Source organism: Exserohilum turcica (genome assembly GCF_000359705.1).
Source record: "Exserohilum turcica Et28A unplaced genomic scaffold SETTUscaffold_10, whole genome shotgun sequence".
In the NCBI taxonomy this organism is placed as follows: Eukaryota; Fungi; Ascomycota; class Dothideomycetes; order Pleosporales; family Pleosporaceae; genus Exserohilum; species Exserohilum turcicum.
Genome location: NW_007359915.1, coordinates 58,363 through 77,508, shown reverse-complemented (window position 1 = coordinate 77,508; position 19,146 = coordinate 58,363). Strand labels below are relative to the sequence as shown.

The 19,146-nt window shown below is 53.4% G+C and overlaps 7 protein-coding genes across 7 annotated transcripts; 5 read left to right on the top strand and 2 right to left on the bottom strand.

The window, feature by feature from the left end:
* Positions 1 to 32: 32 nt before the first annotated feature.
* Positions 33 to 3,217, top strand: SETTUDRAFT_124776 (uncharacterized protein; the record flags this gene model as incomplete). The annotated part of the gene is made up of 4 exons (XM_008023207.1): positions 33 to 1,129; positions 2,318 to 2,456; positions 2,508 to 2,765; positions 2,873 to 3,217. 4 exons carry the CDS (start codon positions 33 to 35, stop codon positions 2,927 to 2,929), a joined length of 1,551 nt encoding a protein of 516 aa, XP_008021398.1. The 3' UTR covers positions 2,930 to 3,217.
* Positions 3,218 to 3,394: 177 nt separating this feature from the next.
* Positions 3,395 to 4,419, top strand: SETTUDRAFT_166568 (uncharacterized protein). Its single transcript, XM_008023206.1, has 3 exons — positions 3,395 to 3,663; positions 3,778 to 3,836; positions 3,887 to 4,419. The coding sequence occupies exons 1-3, from the start codon at positions 3,427 to 3,429 to the stop codon at positions 4,212 to 4,214; spliced, it is 624 nt and encodes a 207-aa protein (XP_008021397.1). The 5' UTR covers positions 3,395 to 3,426; the 3' UTR covers positions 4,215 to 4,419.
* Positions 4,420 to 4,438: 19 nt separating this feature from the next.
* On the top strand, positions 4,439 to 4,932 carry SETTUDRAFT_166567 (uncharacterized protein). The gene has a single exon (XM_008023205.1). The coding sequence runs from the start codon at positions 4,524 to 4,526 to the stop codon at positions 4,761 to 4,763; it is 240 nt and encodes a 79-aa protein (XP_008021396.1). The 5' UTR covers positions 4,439 to 4,523; the 3' UTR covers positions 4,764 to 4,932.
* A 1,359-nt stretch (positions 4,933 to 6,291) lies between these two features.
* Positions 6,292 to 7,153, top strand: SETTUDRAFT_158158 (uncharacterized protein; the record flags this gene model as incomplete). Its single annotated transcript, XM_008023204.1, has 5 exons — positions 6,292 to 6,339; positions 6,377 to 6,506; positions 6,605 to 6,674; positions 6,791 to 6,892; positions 6,985 to 7,153. 5 exons carry the CDS (start codon positions 6,292 to 6,294, stop codon positions 7,151 to 7,153), a joined length of 519 nt encoding a protein of 172 aa, XP_008021395.1.
* Positions 7,154 to 7,539: 386 nt separating this feature from the next.
* Positions 7,540 to 8,180, bottom strand: SETTUDRAFT_166566 (uncharacterized protein). The gene has a single exon (XM_008023203.1). The coding sequence runs from the start codon at positions 7,957 to 7,959 to the stop codon at positions 7,801 to 7,803; it is 159 nt and encodes a 52-aa protein (XP_008021394.1). The 5' UTR covers positions 7,960 to 8,180; the 3' UTR covers positions 7,540 to 7,800.
* A 4,762-nt stretch (positions 8,181 to 12,942) lies between these two features.
* On the top strand, positions 12,943 to 14,789 carry SETTUDRAFT_174792 (uncharacterized protein; the record flags this gene model as incomplete). Its single annotated transcript, XM_008023202.1, has 3 exons — positions 12,943 to 13,150; positions 13,227 to 13,737; positions 14,040 to 14,789. The coding sequence occupies 3 exons, from the start codon at positions 12,943 to 12,945 to the stop codon at positions 14,650 to 14,652; spliced, it is 1,332 nt and encodes a 443-aa protein (XP_008021393.1). The 3' UTR covers positions 14,653 to 14,789.
* Positions 14,790 to 15,502: 713 nt separating this feature from the next.
* Positions 15,503 to 18,569, bottom strand: SETTUDRAFT_124770 (uncharacterized protein). The gene is made up of 6 exons (XM_008023201.1): positions 17,963 to 18,569; positions 17,292 to 17,897; positions 17,134 to 17,245; positions 16,311 to 17,083; positions 16,033 to 16,255; positions 15,503 to 15,961 (listed from the first exon to the last, which is right to left on the bottom strand). The coding sequence occupies exons 1-6, from the start codon at positions 18,485 to 18,487 to the stop codon at positions 15,867 to 15,869; spliced, it is 2,334 nt and encodes a 777-aa protein (XP_008021392.1). The 5' UTR covers positions 18,488 to 18,569; the 3' UTR covers positions 15,503 to 15,866.
* Positions 18,570 to 19,146: the final 577 nt, after the last annotated feature.

Genomic DNA, 19,146 nt, shown 5'->3' with positions numbered 1-19,146 from the left:
CTGCTAGTGACGCGGTCCATTCAAAAGGGCCAATGGACCTCACTCCCATCCTCGTACGCGGCAAGAAACGCAAACACCTACATCCAGCCCTCGTACAGCACTTTGCTGCTGCATCCGCCTCTCCACCAAAACGCACCCGGAAACCAAAGGCCAAAAGGAAGACCAGAGCCATTGCGCCCGCCATGCCGACGCTAGAGGGTCTTCCTGTCGAGCTGCTCGAGATGATCTTCTTGCACAGCATGAACATGGCACTGCCACGGTGCTCGCATTCTCTAGGCAAGAAACTATCGTCACGCGCTATTACTATGGAATTCACCATGCGATCTTTCTTCCACACGGTAGATCACCGTACAAATTACCGGGACCGTACCGTCACCAGTGACGCTGCTCTGCAATCCGACATCATGTCTTGCCGCTTCTTCACATACGACTTTTTCTTGGCTTATGTGCGGCGTGCGCATAACGCCATGATCAAGTTGCGCGGCAAGGCATGGGCAGCCACTGGAGTCGCCATTCCAGATGCGTCCCTCTTTGACGGGCTGTGGCCCTACAGGTTTACCAAGATTCCGTTTCTGGCTTTTGCAGAAGGCTTCTGCATTCCGGAGAAGCTGCTGCATGGTCCTTGGACAGAAGACAAGGCATCTTTGCTCTATGTCTTGGTCAGCTTGAACGGTCAGATCGATTGGGAGGGCAGTATGGCGGGGGAGATGGCCAAGACGGGTATCAAGGAGGCCATCAGTGAGAACAACGAGTATGCGGTTGCAGCATTGGCAGTACTCTTGGGCGTGCCAAAAGGCATTGCCACGGAGCATCTGCAGTATGCCGTCATAAACTGCGGCTGCAACATCAACATCCTCCGGCACTTGCTGTTCAATGCCCAAATCCTCGCGGGGGAGGCTTCAAGCACCCTCAACTTTTACGACCCGGCTCTCTGGGCATGGGCCGACGTCAATGGCCACAAGGGAGAGATACTCAAGGACATGCTCAAGAAAGCAGACGCCTTTGATCTGGAATTCTACTTTGAGGACAATGCCGACTGGAGCAAGATTGTATCATTTCCGTACGGTGGAAGTAAGTTTGACGCAAGAGCAGCATTCCATCCAGTTGTAAGGGAGTTGTTGATGAATTTGTATCGAAACTATGGGAGGAAAATCACACGGAGGAGAAGAGGGACGCCGGAGCAGAGAATGGTGGAGGGGAATGTGATTGAGGTGAACTAGCCACTATTCTTCTAACCAGCTTGCGGGTTTGGACGATGAATCAACCATATCGACGCCTACCTTTGGAAAGATTACTTTCACATGCAAAAAATCAATGCATCCTGCAGACACCGCCTCAAGTAAGAGGGAATTGCAGATTGCAATTTATAAATCTGCAAGCATATTCTGATGCGTTGTGAATTGCGCCGCGTCAGCACTTTGAAATCACTCATAAACAAATATATCTGCAAGCTTGTTAGTTACTTGTACAAGACAAAACTATGTCAAGCAAATGCGTGATTCAAGTCTTCCTCAGTGATCTTGGTGATAAAATAGTAATCATGGAAATCATATACTATCTATTGCATGTTGTAATCATTGGAAGGGGCGGGTGATGAGAAATAGAAAGCTGGACTGACCTTGTGCAAGTTGCTAGGAGCTGCAATTCCTTGAGCTAGGGTCGGGCATGTGTCTAAAAGTCTTTTTCACAGTCAGCTTAGGTCCTCTGCTGCGCGTCCACATGATGAAGCCGGGATTGAGTGTAATGGTAAACTCAGAATATGTAAGAAATTGAATATCATAAGCCCGCCGCCGTTAAGAGACCCCGGCGAGGGTCTCCGACGACGAGCTCAATCGCAAATTATGTCATCCTTGGATGGGGAAGAGAGCTGTGGAGGATGGAGACGTACCAGTGGAGCTATCGAGCTAAGTGGCAGCTGCAGTTAGTGGGAGATGCATCATCCATTATCTGTCGATGGACGCGGTAGTGTTGTGCAGACGGCGCAGTCTGGCGCATCGCGAGCACGGCTTCTCGTAGCATGATACGGGCGCAGCAAGCGCATCAGACGGCCGTGTTGTTGTCGTCGTCGTCTTTGTGTTGTCTCGGGGTCAAGAGCTGGCGAGGAAGCAGGTCGCGGTCGCGGTCGGGTTTTTCTGCACATGCCAAGCCAAGCCGGGCTTCGCTTGTGCACGGCCCCGGCAGCGCACTTGGATTTTCGATTGTGTCGAACATTGACTTCACTCCCGACAAGAACCATCACCAACGACCTAATTTCCGACCAGTACGCCTCTCGCCGCTGCACCTCGCGCGCTTCATAGACTCTAACATTTATCCGCAGCACAACCGACGAAATGGGTGACGCCGAAATCACAACGAGCGCCTGGAGGCTGGTCGAGGTCGGCCGTGTGGTCCTCTTCAACGAGGGCCAGTACGAGGGTCGCCTGGCTACCATTGTCGAGATCATTGACCACAAGCGTGTACGGAAACCCGGCGGCGCGGATGCTGTTCAGCGGCTCACAGAAGCATAGGTTCTCGTCGATGGTCCTTCCGAGAAGGCCCCCGTCCCCCGCCAGGAGATCGCTCTTGCCAAACTCTCCCTCACACCCATCGTCATCCCCAAGCTTCCCCGTTCCAGCGGTGTCGGTCACGTCGCAAAGAAGTGGGAGGAGCACAAGGTCCAGCAGAAGTTCGACGAGAGCTCATGGGCAAAGAAGCGTGCGGCCATCCAGAAGAGGCGGGGACTGAACGACTTTGAGCGCTTCAAGGTCATGAAGATGAGGAAGCAGGTACGTTGTCGCAGTCTTGGTGTCGCCCCGTGACACGCCGTAATTTGGGTTTGGGTCATGGCTGGGGCACGCTCGGTCTGCACACGGCATGGCTAACGTATTGACAGGCCCGCTTCGAGGTCCAGAAGACCTTTGCCAAGATCCGCGCCAGCGCAAAGGCATAGGCATTCTAGATGCTGTCGGGAGACAGGCGTTGTGGTGGTCGCTGCATGCAGGTGACGGAGAGGCATGACGTGCATTTTCATGAGCATTCCGAAGGCGACCCTCAAAGGCATTCAAAAATTCAAGACCTGGTTTCGGGTGAATAAGTCCAATGTTTGGCATGGTGCAATTCGGTATGGGAAAGGTTTACTCGGCTCTCGCATGCATTCTACATGTAGCAAGAGAGTCCAATCCACAATTTTCATGAACACACAAAAGACTGCAACTAGAATTGCCAATTTGATACCCTCTTTGAACTGGCTTGACTCGGTGAACTGTGATTGTTTGCGACGGCGACATGGTGAATGCAGCAATAATCGTCATTTTGGCAACTTTGGGGGAGCTGCTGCTGCTGCCCGCGCTAAGCCGCCCACAAATCATTTTTGGGAGCTCCGACACAACACGGCGCACCTCATATTACTGCACCACCAACGCATCTAGTCAACCACACACGCCCAACATGTCCAACCCCCGCATTGAAGAGCTCCCCGACGAGCCCGAGAAGAAGAACGTCCAGATCGAGGAGGATGAGTCGAGCGACGAGTCCGAGGGCGAGGAGGGCGAGGTCAACGTGCCCGCGGGCTCCTCGGTCGCTGTCCACTCTCGCAACGAGAAGAAGGCTCGCAAGGCCATTGCTAAGCTCGGACTGAAGCACATTGATGGCATCACCCGTGTGACCCTGCGCCGACCAAAGAACGTGAGTGCATGCCCTGCAATTGGTCTTGGTGCTTGGGGAGAGTCCACAGTCAGCAACACCTGCTGCTGCGGGCTGAGCCACTCTTGTGGAATTGGGAGCTAACAAGCATGCCAGATCCTCTTCGTTATCAACCAGCCCGACGTCTACAAGTCTCCCTCAAGCAACACCTGGATGTGAGTTTACTACCCCTCCATTGCCGTCCCACCTACTGACCCCGCACCAGCATCTTCGGTGAGGCCAAGATCGAGGACTTGAACTCCCAGGCCCAGGCTTCCGCCGCCCAGCAGCTCGCCCAGGCCGAGGCTCACTCCCACGACCACGCCGGCCACGACCACGGCGACGAGTCCGGCAAGGGCAAGGGCAAAGCTGCCGAGGACAAGAAGGAGGAGGAAGAGGAGGACGATGACGAAGAGGTTGACGACTCTGGCCTCGAGGGCAAGGACATTGAGCTTGTCATGCAGCAGGCCAGCGTCTCCCGAAAGAAGGCCGTCAAGGCCCTTAAGGAGAACGACAACGACATCGTAAACTCCATTATGGCGCTGAGCATATAGACTACCCAAGTCTAGGTGGCTAGGTGTGCGAGGTGGACGATGACTTCCCAGGCATTGCAAAGTCGAAAGACTGCTTGCTCGCTCATGTAAAAGAATCTATCAACATGAATCTCGATGAGCCAGTGTACATTGCAGCACTCTGGTGCATTTGCGGGACGCCTAGAAACTTGTGAGCTGACACTAATGGACGTTTGTGGATGTTAGGAGACCAATCAGCTTGAGCCACCGCCTTGACCAGAGACAACTGTGCGAAGAACTGGGGCCATTGATAGGCATTGCCTTGTTCGCAGAGACACGGTAGATTCAGCAATGATTCAGCTGAAGATGCAGACCCTTGTTCCAGACTTTGATGTCCTAGGACGTGCAAATCCTTGTCGGATAGTGGCGAAGATATGGTCGACAACTATGACCAAGCATTTCCATTTTATCATCCCCAACCCTGTTCCTGGACATCCTTACGAGTCGAGCACTGGCCGGGCAGGGGTAGGCACGTGGATGATGCGAGCAACGATCTTAAAGTGCGCCGGCAAATGGTCGTTCGAGACGTGATGTTTCGTATCCAATCGACTCCGTGGTATAGGTTGGGGAGGAAACTAGCATGGCACCATCGAGGTCAAGCATGTGGGCATGACGACCCGCAGTATGGAGAGTCCTTCTGACACTGACGTTAGACTGCTGACGCCCCAACTTTCAGCCTCATGGATCTGGTCCTAGTCAGGCAGGCATCGACCACTAAGGCGTGCATTTGTGAGGTCAACTGTGGCTGGTAAGATGAACGATGTGATCCTGGCTTCTGAAAAACATTCCTATCCTGGGTTGTGGCATTACCCGTTACTTGTCAGCACATGTGCGACGAGGCTCTCGAAAAACGGATAGCCGGAATATGGCCATGTGAACAGCTTGGGAAAGTCGAGAAATTGACAATGAACGGCGGTGAGGTTGGAGTTGACGTCTGCTGAGCCACACGCTAAACTAGCCGCGAGGCGGCGGTCCCGACATCTTTCCGACCCTGGGTTCCTTGCACCGTCAGCATTCACAATCAGCCTCAGCCTCAGCCTCAGTCTCAAACAAACTCCCTGGATTCAGTTACTGATCATGACATCAGGCTTCCCAGATATACACCGGGAGTTTGAACATCCGGTCGTATATTGCAGTGCCCGGGCTTAGTCCACCAACACCTCAACTCGAACATGCCATCATCAGCTGGCCTGTGGTTCTGCTGCGCACTGGCGCGCATTATCGCACTTAATCGATACCCATGTTTGAATACACTTTCTAATGTTGACCATATATGCTTGCTGGTCACAAAAGCCTGGAGATGCGTTTAACACAACAAACGAACAATCACTCCATCTCTTGGCGACTGATTCATGAGTCCCAAGTCCACGGAACCAGCATGACAGGGTTTGAGCTTAGATCTACCGGCCCGCTAGGCGCACGATCGAGTCATACAAACCTTGCTTATAGCCGCAATCTGACGATAGCATCTACTTTTGACGTAGGAAGGCCTGTTACTACTAATCAACGGGCCTATCAACTCCCCAGGAACAAGTTCATCCGATCGATCTCAAGTGCAAGGATCGTCGGGAAGCGAGGAAGCTGATGCTGTTTATCTTCAAAGGGTTTACAGTCTGACTTGATATTTCCTTATTTGATGTTACCCAGCTGGCACCAGCACCTTTTGGTACAGCCATTTGGGAGTAACGTGTGGCTTCATGACCATGTGGCTGGTCGGGCAGACCGGGACTCTGCACTTGACTCTCCAGGTTGTCTGCTTCCATTGTGCTCGAGCTGAACCACAGCGCCCACTTCTGTTTCACAGCAAGATCCTAGCTTCAGGTGTCATGCATTGCAAGTTGGAGAGACATGCATCTATATAACATCTTCCTCTCATCCACCTAGTCCCGCATCAACAGCCAAAAGACTAAGCACTTCTCTACCCTAGCACTTCATTATCACATCGACCTATACTTCTCTCTAGCTTTGTATGGTGAAATATTCCACATTCTCCATTCAGATAGACTACGAGTATCACATCCCGCCGCCCCGAACGTACTTTATAACAAACTTTCCTGCAATGGCTTCCATCACATCGGTCCCTATAATCTACCACCCCACTTCCCGAGTCTCGTTCTCTTCAGCATACATTTAACAATATACAGGCGGAGAAATCCAAGTACATTCAGTCTCTTCGGAGCCATCAGGTCAACACGATTGTCCAGCTGCGTCATATTGAAAAGGCCTTTGCCGTGCTCGGAACACCAGACTGCAGCGAACCCATGACCTCAGCATGTGAGTCGGCAGCATCTCCTCATCCAAGAGGACTCACCAGGATACATGGAGAGAATTGAAAAAAAACTGACAATATACCTTTTTTTTTCTCATCTTAGGGTCCTACTATGTTGACTCGCACGGCTTGCTAACTGAGCTCCGGGGCTTAACTCGAAACTATCCTTTCAGGTGAGCACGGCCAAACCTGGTTCTCTCGGCCCCAGCCATAAGGCGAGGAGTAGCAAGAGAAAGAGAAAGAATAATAGGGGTGAGATGAAAGCTAATCAGATACACGACATGAATAGTTCCGACTGCCTTGACGAAGCCAAACGCCGCGTCTACGCCGACCCGGCTAGTAACCGCTCGTGGAACCTGTGCTGGCTTGTTCTGAGTAAGATACAGACAGAGTACGTTCATCCTTCCCTTTCCTTTTTGCCCTCTTTTCCCCTTGCAGTCCCTCTTTTTTTTATGATGATGAAATATCTAATGTGTAATTTAGCCAACTTATACCGTACTATGCGCGCTACCAGGCTTCGCAGCCAGCCATGTGGGGTGGCCATGTGCCGACGGCGGAGCAGATGACGCAGCTTGCGAATGCGTTTGCGAGTGAGTGGAATGCAGCGGTTGGGCAGATGCTGAGGCATTGGGCGCAGCCGCCGACGAGGTGAGGTGGTGGAGAGGATGCTGAGACGGGGGGTTGGAGTGGTGTTGAGCGCTGCTAAAGTGGAGGATACGGTCTTAGTCTTAGTCTTGTTGCTTTGCGTGTTTGTCTCTTGCTGCGATTGAGTTTCTGATGTATTTTGTGATTTTCTGTTCAATATAAAATTTTTCTTGGACTTTCTTTTCTCTACCTTGGTCCCTCGACTGTTTTGACTAGGCTTTTTTTTCGAGTTGTTAGGTTGTTCAATGTAACTCTGTTGTGTAGCCACTTGAACCATATAACAAGAAATTGCACGACGCGGCATAGTAATGATGAGTGCAAAGCATCACTGCAGCATACTTGTCTCCAATAATGTAATGATGCAAAGGCTGGGCTTGCAGTCGTGTGGTGTATCTGAGAGGCGGGGTGAGATAACGAGACCATACATGTCGCATCTGATGCTCAGAAAATAACAGGTAAATTATGTGCGCACCACGGAATTTTAATGTGCATATCACTAGCCATAAGCCCGCTTACCTTCTTGTCCCCCTACCTTTATCGCTGTGCCCAGTCTCGCTATTCAACATGCCAATATCTTCTCTCTCCCGCTTTACCCACCAGTGTCTGCACCAACGGCCAAATTGGCGTGGCGTTATTATTCCCATACGCCATGAATTACGTGCTCATACCCGACTTAGCATACCAATAGATATCTGTAATTGCAAGCAAAATGCCTGGTCTGGGGTGTCTTAAGGATGCGGGTGAGAAGCGATGCTTACATGCCCTTAATTCCTTTTTCAAACCCCAGAGTAGGGGAGACATTTGCCACACCATTTTACGCCCTTAAGCGCCGTGCCATGTATGTCGTTATGTGAGGCCAGCCATGGCGTGATGCTAGAGCGTCTAGTGTATACCGCAAAGTTCCTAGTCTGGGATCGTGGCATCCTCGTGGAATGCCTTGTGATCGCAGATCCGCGGAGGCTTCGGGTGCCGCGTTGGGCGATGCGTCAAAGTGGCGCTTCGGAAAGATGGGCCTTGGGAGAGACAAGCAAGGCGAGCGAGGACTGGGTTGGCGGGGGCAGGGGAGGGCAAGGAGATATTCGTGCGATGCTGAGTCCCTAAGCTTTGTGGTAAGCGGTGTATGTATGTGCTGACGGGTTGAAGGATTGCTCATCGGTACGGTAGCGAAGCCGGCCATTCTCACCCGGACCGGCTTCGACAGCACCGGAGGCTGTCTGTACAGCGGTACACGTGGATGATGGCTCTAACGGAGTGAACATGTGTCGCTGGTGTTGTCCAGCTGGATCGATAAAGTTTGGTGTTAGGTGTTGGGCTGAGTGGCGATAGTGCAAGGTCATTCGTACATGGGGGGTTAATTGGATTAGGGGCTTCTGCAGTGAGCATCATTCGGTAACCGGGTAACTCGTACGTTTGATGGGCCACAGTACAGAAGTCATATCTGGCAATATTCTGGAGTAGGGAATATACATGGAAATTCCGTATGACACGTTTTCCCTTGGCAGAAGTTTGCAACAGTTGATGATTATTCATACAGAGTGTTGGAAAGGGATTGTCTGATTCGTCTATTCACAGTGGACGAAATTCGTTCGAAATCAGACGGAACAAAAGCCAGTCAACTCTGGACAATTGCTGCTGTTCGCCGGTTGAGACTGGTATAAATTCAACCTGCTGTATAAGGCGAGCTGGTATTCTCTCTAGACCACCACGAGGAGTCTGTACAGCTGCTTTCCCCACTCGGGGGTTTCAAGGAAGGATGATTTGAAATGTTGCACCGACATGTGGCCGAGATAAGCCAGCTAAGAATTGCAAAGTGCAGACTTGCCAGTAACGGGTGAAGGAGCTGGGGTAGGCGGAGTTAGTAGGGCCCGGAGAGTCGGTCGTACTGCAGTGAAGGCAATTTGTCCTGGGGACCTTGTTCACGGAAGCATGCAGTCTGCTACTCAGCGCCTAGAAGCGCTACAGGGCCTATGACTAAGATGAACCGTGACAATGCACAGCACACGCATGATATGTTCTGGGCTACTGCGGCATGCTGGTCGGCGACTGCTTGCTCTTATGAAAACAAAACTGGGGTGGATATACCGTCGGGCGGGAGGGTGTCGAGACAGAGGGTGAAGAGCAGCCAGGGAGCGAGCAGACATGTACAGTGCGGGCCGAGACGGTAGGCAGGACTGGGGCCCCTTTGGGACTTGATGTATGTATGCAGGTGTGTAAGTATGTAATATTCTTCACGGCTGGCGGGCGACCCAGACGGCCCCCTCCCTAGAGTGCCCATGACTAAGGCCACGCGTTGCGGCTAAGCCTGCAATGCATGTGACGTGCATTAGGCCGTTGCTTACCCAGGCCCGTCGCGGGCCCTGATAGGATGACATCACCCAACTGCCGCGAAAGAGGTCAAGACGGCATGGCAGCTCGCTCTAGCACAAGCTGACGTTGGCTCCAACCTCTGCTTTTGCCATCCTTTTTTCCTTTTTGCCCGCCCCATGGCGTTGCTCCTCACACGCCCTCGCCTCGCATGCACGGCGACTACACCAGCCGCAGGCGGTGCTTTTGCGGCACCCTTGCCCAGAGCGCGCGTTTCACTCCCACTCCTGCTCCCACTCCCACTCCACATTCCGTCGCTCACCGATGACCACTGGTGGCGTTATGGGAACCCACGTTGGCGACCCCCTGGGACCAGACGGGCCTGCCAGAGTGCCGGATTGCTGCATCCATTATCTGCGCCCTCCGGTGCGTCAATATGCCTGTGCCCGACCAGCCCGACGCGGCACTGGCTGAAGGATTGACCTGTGTGTGTGTCTCTCTTCATCGACGCATGCCGGCGGAGAGACACAGGTAGCTACCTATCGGCCCAGACTGCCGCATCAATACATACCAATGAACTGGCCATGCCGGCCTGTATCCCTACCGCTCCTCTATACAGAGGCTGCCCGATGCAACACACGTCGTTATGCGGCCGGCGAGCGAGAGAAAAAAGAAAAGAGCAAGAAGCCGTCTTCCCCGTATGCCACACCCAGAATACGCAGCGGGAGCTTTTCACATGCCCATTCCGCATCTTCTGAAATTAGCATCGGGTACCATTCCCACATGCAAGACGGAAACACAGAAGCGAATGGGAATCGTGCCGTGCGCGTCAAAGACGGCAAGGCTCGCAGAGCAAAGTAGCGATGCTCTCAACCAACTCTATCAAAGTGGGCGATCTTGGCCGATCTATGCGTGACATCCGACGCACGCAATTCACATCTTCAGGGATACTGCGCCAACTACACGCTAAAGGGTGTGGGCTGGGCCTTGATCGGATCTTAGACACACACGCACTCACTCATTCACTGGAGCCCCAACCACAGCTTGGCAGGCATACGCCTCGGAGTGGTTGGGCTTCAGCCTATCCACAACACTTGGCTCGACTGAAACAGCGGATGCTCCCGATACCAAAACCATGTGAATCGCTCCTGTTATCATCATGATGCTCGAAGGATCGGATCGAACCCCATCCTCCAAGAGTGGCTGAGTCTGGATCGCCAACAAAGGTCCAGCCGTTTAACTCCGTGACCATGTCGTCCGACAGCAACGGGTAAGCCGACAGCTTTTCTCGTTTACAGTTTCCAATCGTATACGCACCCACCGCCCAATGTGGTTACTCATCCGCCCCCACGACGTATTCGATCATATGCCTCTTGCCGACTTACCATAGCCTAGCGAGAGCCAACTGGAGCTCTGTACATACATATGCAGCCAATGTACTCGAACTCGACTCATAAGGCTGAGTAGAGAAAAGACCCTTTGTGTTTAGCGGCAGGCCAGTAGCCGTCATCCCAGCACTCATGGGTCGCCTAGCGGCGTTTTTATGCAATAGCCATGTTCGCTATAACTCTCTATGGCGAGGTCCAGCTGATCAGTTATGCGGTGCCGAAGCGATATGCGCTTGATTTTTCCTCACCAAGGCATGTCATGAGGATATGCTGCAGGTGCTGCCCCAGCCATGCACGCCCGAGCATGCTCTGCTCCACACGCTTTAGTTTCAGAACGCGTGCTTGTGGCAACCGAACGGCCGGGTAGCGAACCTGTCGCTCTCGTAGCAGACAAAGCTAGGTTGAGGTTTGGCGGTGAGCCACGCATCTATGCATCATGATTTTGCAGCAACTCTTTGTTCTTGCTGCAGCCGTCATCTCATCAATCAATACAGTGATTGGCATCCATGTTGGTGAGAAATCGCCCAATCCTTCGCTATCAGTATGTCTGAACACAGGGAAAGTGTTTGCTGCGCGAGGCGATACAGAGGCGATACCACCATATGCTGGCACTGGAGAGGAGCGACAGCGGCAAAGGGTGGAGAGGGGTCAACACTGTGATTAACTGATGCACACCAATCGGATGGCTATCCACTCCGTGAGCTCAACACTCGGCAACTTCTTCTGAGGGTTCGGCCCAATGGATACGTGCGGAAGTAGCGCCTAGAGACTCGGTAGCTCAACGGGGTCGCAGATGGCCGCATCCGAAGCGCCTTGCAGTTAGGATGTGTGGCCCGGACCATCACTGGCCATGCAGCCCAGAGACACACCATCACCCTGTTTTATTTCGAGCGAGGTCCGGTATGCCACGACGGGCTGAGCTAGTGGGTGTTGGAGCCCTAGCATACCGCGCGCCTTGTGTAACGTGGAGGACCATTCCCGACTGCGATACCGCCGGCCCTCGTGACAGTCACTGTAAGGCGCATGGGAAATCTCAGATCAGCCTCTGCCAGTATGCCTTGATCACATGCTGACGGTCCCCCACTTGAGGATGAGAGAGTCAGGTCCCATGAAGCCACGGGACTTGCCGTCTCATTCCACTGCATGTGAAGGATTGGGCGAATAATGATTGCTTTAAAATACCAACAGCGCTAGGCGCGGCGCCTCGGGTCGGCGGGTATAAGATCACACCAGTTCTTGCGATCTGCGGTAGCCCTAGAAGGATTGTATACGTACGGGTATACGTACGAAAATCGAATCTTCCATGGCTTCCCGATACGAGGCGCACCCCCCCTTCTAGCGAATGGATTCTCACCAGAACATGTGCCTTCAAAACACTTTAATTAGTACAAAATGCTTCGTCCTCAAGTGGAGATCAGGGTGGCAACCATGGAGCCACATGGCTTCCCGAAGAAAGCCCTACCCCTACCGTAAGCGAGAGCTGTCAATGCGGTAGGGGACGTTGGTGAAGAGCAGACGACCACTTGACCCCATATGGTAAAGATTTGATGCCTCCCGCTGCGTATACTGGCACTGTGGGCCCGAGTGGCAGGCCATCACTGAGTATTTCTTCTTCGCCACGTCTGACCGGCAGACTTTGGCATGGCGGGTTTCGGATCACAAGTAATACCAAAAAGGTAGGTGTAGACATGGGATTCTTTCTTGCCGCACCATCCTAGCGAGAAAGTGTGTTGGGGCTGATTCAATGAATTTGGCGGCTCAATCAAAGGTAAGCCTTGCCTTGACGAGGGCGGGTCAGTCAGCTCTAAATTCACACCGGCACTCCGCACTGCCACCCACACACACACACACACACACAATGACAAGGCGATCAGCGATCACTCGATATTCGCTTTGAGAAGCATTCTTGTTCCTATGGAACAAAGTATAAGAGGGCCCTCCGCACACACTGTTGGATAACCACATCCCCACTACAAACACAATCGCCCCCGTACTGACCAATATTTTTTTCCAAGTCTACCCATCTCAAAGACCGAAACTTTGAACTACGCAACACCAGTTTTCATTAACGGGGCCCAGTCTCGTACAACCGTTTCATTTGACCATGGTGCCACCGGCCCTCAGCACGAGGTCTTCCTCAGAAAGCTTATACAGCAACTCTTCATCAGTCTGTAGTGCACCAGACAGGCTACCCCCAGCGATAACAGGCCCCATGGTATGGCAAGGGAATGAGCTCGATCCAGCTGAATATGTCGTACAACTGAGTGATGGGGAAATACGAGATATCAGGGCCGCTATTATCAAATTTAAGCGTAACTTTCCCCAACAAGACGATGCTCACATCACGTCATCCGTATATTAATATGAACTAACCATATTCATCACCAGTCACCGGGCTTGCACGCTCGGAAATCAGCGCAAAGACATTTGATCTCGGCAATCCAGAACTCGCCAACAAACTATCGTCGCTGAGCAAAGACATCCATCTTGGTCGAGGAGTCGTTGTGCTACGAGGCCTCGATACGGCCTACTTGAACGACGAAGAAGCAGTCATTGCCTTTGTTGGCGTATGCTCACATATTTGCCCGGAACGCGCCACAGATTCCTACGCCAACCAGACGCTAAGCCACGTGCTGGATGCGACTAAGAAGCCTGTGCCAGCAGAATGCAGGGGCATTGGGCTTGCAGGCTCAAAGGTCACGGCTGCCATGGACTTTCACAGCGACCGGTTCTCTGGAGACGTGCTGGCATTGTATGTCCGCAACGACGGAGGTCCCGGGGCCGGCGGCAAGCAATCTGTCGTTAGTTTTGCTCGCATTTACAACGAGCTTCTGCAATCAGACCCAGAGGTTCTGGAGACGCTGGCAGAACCGGATTGGCCGTTTGAATTGAAGAAGAAGTAAGTTGATATTGCACCATTTCTTTTCTCCGTCTATCGTCATACCTACCAGAACACTCTTCACATTCCCTTCCCCTTTTCTTTTCCCTATTTTTTCATCTTTCCTTCCATTACTCGTGCTAGTTCCCATCGGAAGGACTTGCCCGTTCCGCAAAAGATAAGTGGAAGCGAGAAGAATGAGAGAAAAGATGAAAGGAGAGAAGGGAAAAAAGCACAATTGCCGTCGAAAAGACGCAAAAACAAGCGCAATAATACAAAGCAAGAGATAAGCTCCGCTAACGCACGTCACCCCATTTCGCTAGGGACGGCGCGCCTTACCTTGAACCGGGCCCGATTCTCTTCTTCTCCCAGGGTAAACCCATTTGCCAGCTTGTCAAAGCGCCTTTACTCGGCACGCCCAACCTACCGCGGGACGCGCAGCTCCCCCCGCTCAGTGCACGGCAACACCGCGCCCTGGCGGCGGTGGAACGGCTCGCCAAGCAGTTTAGCACGCAACTTGACCGTCAGCCGGGTGACATCCAGCTTGTGCACAATCTGTCCGTCATGCATGCGCGTTCCGAGTACCGCGGCGCTAGGCGTAGCAAGAATAGTCACAGCAGCAGTAGCAGCAGCAGCAGCAGCATGAGGAGAATGAGGAGTAGCAGTAACAAGCACATCAAGGAAACCCATGACGATGACGACGAGGACGCGCCCAGCACTCGCCATCTCCTGCGCATGTTCCTTCGCGACCCCACACATGCCTGGGCCAAGCCGCATACTACCAGCACCACTGCCGACTTGAGGGCTCCAGACACAACCGCTAGCACTACTAAAAACAGCTTCGACGATCCCTTTGAGCCTGGCAGACCGCAGAACCTTCCCGTCTTCGATACAGACCCCTGGCGCATTATTAGTGGCCGCGAGAGCCACGGCTAGTCTACAGTAGTGTGTGTGTGTGTGTGTGTCTTGCTGGCCGGCCTACTGCCTAGGCAGCATGCTACCATACATACATACATACATACATACATACACCATACATACATATGTATGCTGTATGTACGACAACGAATTCGAGCCCCCCCCCCCGCTTACCCGCCCGTATGACGTGCAGAAAACAATGGACCTACTACTAGCTGTAGGCGTACGGTGCCCCCCCCCTTTTTTTTCTCTCTTGTCCTGGTCAAAACTCGCCCGCCCACTCTTGCCTCTGCCGCACCGGCTTGCACTTGTGTTGCTGCGGCACGCATGTGGGGGCGGCGCGTTTTTTCAACAAGTAGCTAGCTAGCCAGCCAGCTAGGCGGGAGATAGACATGCGCCGTCTCAAATCTCTTTTTTTTCCTTTCTCTTATTTCAAGTTTTTTTGTTGAGTTTCTTTTTTGGGGGCGGCGGCGGTTGGCGCAAAGGAAGGGGGGGATGGGAGGGGAGGGTCTCGGTCGTTTGTTCCCTCAAGTCTCTCTCTTTTTGTGTGTGTTTTTTTGTTTTGTTTTCCTCTTTCCTTCACTTTTTCGCAATTTCACGGGGGACTCGGGTTTCTGGGCAAAGGAAATAAAAAGCGTGTTCTAGGTCCGGGCGGTAACATATTAATCTGAGTTTTTTTTCCTTCCTTTTCATCTCTTACTCTGGCAAAACTTACTTCCTCCCCCTTTTTTCTTTACTTAATGACTAATTTTACTTTTATCTTTCCTTCCGAAATGGAGGGCGGTTGAAACATTTGTTACTTTTGTCAGTGTGTTAATTCACTCATTTTCTATTAATGCTTGCTCATTGATTCGGTCTTTCATTCCGGGTTGAGTAAAAAATTTAGATTCGTAGCAGCATTGGGCATACTTGAGCCAAAAAAAAAGTATCGTCATCCAGAATTCGCTTTGTCTCTGGTGGTCCTTTTGTCGTTGTTATTGTTATTTTTTTCTTGCGTATTCTTTTCTCGTTCCTCCTTCCCCGTCCCCGTTTCCCCGTCGCTTTCGAATACGAAATATGAAAAAAAATAAAATAAAACAAAAAAAAGTCGGAGTGGCGTAAAACCCTTTTTGTTGAGCAGCGAGCGGGGCTTGCAGTTTGTAGGGCGATTCGTGGCTCATCTTCGGTGCATGACTGGGTATCAAAAAACAAATGGAGTCCCAATGACTCGGGCGAGAGAGGGGGCCAGCCGCTCACGCTCCAGCTTCCCTGAAGAGCTTGACAATCCATTGACTCGAAGTTGACCAATGGGCCGATGCAAACCCTGTCAGTGGTGGCTGAAAGCGATCTACACAGAAAAAAAAAGAGGGACATGTTAGCACCAATGCTGCAGTAGTACCCAAGGGGAGCATCACTTACCCGGGTTGTTCCGTTCAAAGAGACTGGCAATTCCCGTTACATAGTGGAAACCCTCGGTATCAATGTGGCCACGTTCGCGTAATTCTTCCGGGTTGTCGCGTGCCAGTTTGAAGGGCGAGTAGCCACGGAGAATGCAGCGCCAGTGGTACAGGAGAACGGGAAAGGCAAATTCCCATTTTTTGATCTGCGTCGTGACTACGTTGCTGACTTGGTTTTCGAGCAACTAGTGGCAAGTTAGCAAAAAAGGACAAACCTCGGAGCCAATTGTAAGGACTAACCGTGCCATTCTTCGACTTGATATAGTCTTGGGCTCCGTGGTGGATGTACTCGAGGTTCCAGAAGATGACATAAAACGTTAGAAACAGTTCGTACCATGGCTTGATCTTGGGCTTGAAGATCAACGCAGCTAGCTCCTTGACAAACAACTTCTCCAACTTTCGAAGATATTTGACAGCAGCCACGTCCATTTGGTGAGTAATGGCGCCAGGGAGAGGACGATCGCAAGATCCTCGATCGTATGCTTCGTAGTCGCTGCGGCCAAGCCTCGAGTAATCGTACTCGCGTATCCCAGGTATGTTGGGCGAGAAGACTGAGCCGTAGCCCTGAGAAACCACAGAGAGACACTGGAGTCGCATGGCTAGGTCGAGAGCCTTGCTTCCCGTTACTCTCCGCATGCGTATCACTTCCTGATAGGTGCTATAGGCGATCTCGTCCCGACTGATGCGAGCAAAAATCCACTCTTCAATAGCGGGCTGGAGGCTGGAGAAGTACCGTTCGACTGCCACGACGAGATTTGCCGTATCATATACCGCATACGCTGGCTGCTCGACAGACGGCACTTGTCCTTCCCTGTTGGACCAGACAGACGTAGCAACATCGAGCGGCCCGCGCTTGGGGCTATAAGGACGAAAGGCGATGCGCAAGGGGTGCGCGTTTGGTATGGGGCCATACCCAGGCAGGCTCCAAATAATCTCCATTTCGTAGAGCTGACTGTTGTGTATCCAGTCGTAAGCAAGGAACTCGGCCTCTTCCTGGTGCTCACGGCCATTGCCTGTTACATGGTGAGCAATCGAGTACTCTGAGTAAGCAGCTACGACATACAGCGACGAATCAGACTGGTGTCTTCGAGGTGTTCTCGATAGCACGGCTCACGGAAGGACCTGGCATGGCCTGTGATCTTTTCACACTTCTCACACGGATCGCCCTCGTCACACTAGATGCGTCAGCCTGAAGACGGTATGCTCAAACGACACACGTACACCCGACTTGTAGAACCTGCAACGGACACATATGCGCTTGGTCTTGCGCATGGTATGCGTCTTCTCCCTCTGTCTCTCCTGGAGGGGGCCTTTCCGCTTGGACACTTTGAGCTTCTCCTGCCGCTCAACAAACGACGAAGGCACTTTGGCTGCCTTCTTCTTGGGCAGGGGCCTCGGGTGGGCTATAGGCTGTGAAGGGGTCCGGTCCAAGTGATCTACAGGCGCATGGTGTGGAGCGTAGAGCTGGTGGTCTACGGGCGCTTCGGCGACGGGCCAGTCCTGGCCCACGTTGGGAGGTCGCTCGTACATGGCAGGCGCATTCGGAGTTTCGCTGGGCTCGACCATGGGCCATGGAGCAGTAGTCGAGGCGCTGTCGTGCCTCGTGGCCGGCAGACTGGTTGCAATGGGGTCATTGGTATGGTCGAGGAACTGGGCGTGGGCGGGCCAAGGGGCAGCAGCACCAACGGCACGGTGCAAGGGTGGATGGGCTACATGGTTTGTGTGCAGCAAGACAGGCTGCGGTTGGGCATGCGATGGTTGTGGGACTGGGGGCAGCTTTTGGGCATGATTCGAGTATGGTGGGTCTACCGAGTTTGCGGGGGCCTCCTGGCAAGACTTAGTCGCAATGGCAAGCGTATGGAGAGAGCACAGGAGCCGTGGTGTGCACTTACTGACGATAGGCGCAAGTGATGAAAGGAGTCGTGGGCAGCGGGCAGCGCAGGCTGGTGGTTGTGGTGGTGGTGGTGGTGGTGGTCATGATGGTAGGGCCGGGCCGTAGCAGGAAGCTGGTGGTGCGGCACGGGCGCGGCGGCGTCGGCGGCGTGGCAATACGAGAGGGATGCGCGCGACGTAAATGTCTCGTCATGGTGATGGTGGTGCTGGTGCTGGTGGTGCCATTCGTGAGCAGCAGGCGGCGGGTGTCTGACATAACCAGCCGCCCAGGTCGCCGGGGCAGCAGCCAGGCCATGTAAACTAGCGGGCTCGACTCCGGGCTGGGGGTAGTGGAGAAAAGCCGCCGTCGAGGGGCCGATGGCGTACGAGTCGTGGGTAGCAGCGACGATTCCTACGGCCGCTGCATCTGGCGGCCAGTTGGGCAGGGCTGCTACTCCCAGAGGGTCGTGGGCGGCCGTGGCAAAGTCGTGGTAGTGCGAGGGCGTGTGGGCGGGATTCCTGTACTGCGGGCTGCTCGTCGACATGGAGGGCTGCTCGAGAGGCCGCCTGGCGATGCTGGGGAGGATGCGTGTCGCAGGCAAAGACGGCCGCCTGAGCCATAAACCGACGCTTACGCGGTAAAGGAATTGGATGGTAGCAAAGGCTTAAGGTAAGGAGTCTCCCACGGGCGGCTGGCCGAGAGCCAACCTTGGAACCGGACGGCTTTCTGCGTGTCAGTGCCATGCATGCCTTAGTTTCCGTTAGGGCTGCATCTCCCCGCAAACCCGCCTGGCCCTCGCTGCTCGCCCACGCCCGCCCTCTCGCCAGCCGCCGCCGGAATGCGCTGAACTGCTGCTGTTGCTGTCGCTGCTGTCGCTGCTGCTGCTGCTGCTTTGCTTTGGTGTTGACCCTCTGCTGCCCGCGCGCCGCCTTGCGTGCCTGCCCTGCGCGCTTTGCCAAGACAAGACGGGGTCCGCGCGGCCCTCTGCCTGCCAATGCACATGTGCCCTTCACTCCAACACCACGCTTGGCCCCCCCTCCCCCTCTCCGGAGAAACGCGCACGCAATCGCCAGTTCGCTAATGCCCACGAGCTCCGCGCACCCTCCGCCATGCCATGTCGTGCAGCGGCACTCGCAAAGCCGGTATTATTCCAGGAACGCCTCCCCCTACGTCACATGCCCAGCGCGAGCCCTCGCACACCAT

Coding starts and splice junctions, on each gene's coding strand:
- SETTUDRAFT_166568 (XM_008023206.1), top strand. CDS start 3,427: ATGTCCAACCCCCGCATTGAAGAGCTCCCCGACGAGCCCGAGAAGAAG. Junction 3,664..3,777: donor CCCTGCGCCGACCAAAGAAC/GTGAGTGCATGC, acceptor CAAGCATGCCAG/ATCCTCTTCGTTATCAACCA. Junction 3,837..3,886: donor CCCTCAAGCAACACCTGGAT/GTGAGTTTACTA, acceptor ACCCCGCACCAG/CATCTTCGGTGAGGCCAAGA.
- SETTUDRAFT_166567 (XM_008023205.1), top strand. CDS start 4,524: ATGATTCAGCTGAAGATGCAGACCCTTGTTCCAGACTTTGATGTCCTA.
- SETTUDRAFT_166566 (XM_008023203.1), bottom strand. CDS start 7,959: ATGGTGTGGCAAATGTCTCCCCTACTCTGGGGTTTGAAAAAGGAATTA.
- SETTUDRAFT_124770 (XM_008023201.1), bottom strand. CDS start 18,487: ATGTCGACGAGCAGCCCGCAGTACAGGAATCCCGCCCACACGCCCTCG. Junction 17,084..17,133: donor CACCAGTCTGATTCGTCGCT/GTATGTCGTAGC, acceptor ACCATGTAACAG/GCAATGGCCGTGAGCACCAG. Junction 15,962..16,032: donor CTTTGAACGGAACAACCCGG/GTAAGTGATGCT, acceptor TTTTCTGTGTAG/ATCGCTTTCAGCCACCACTG.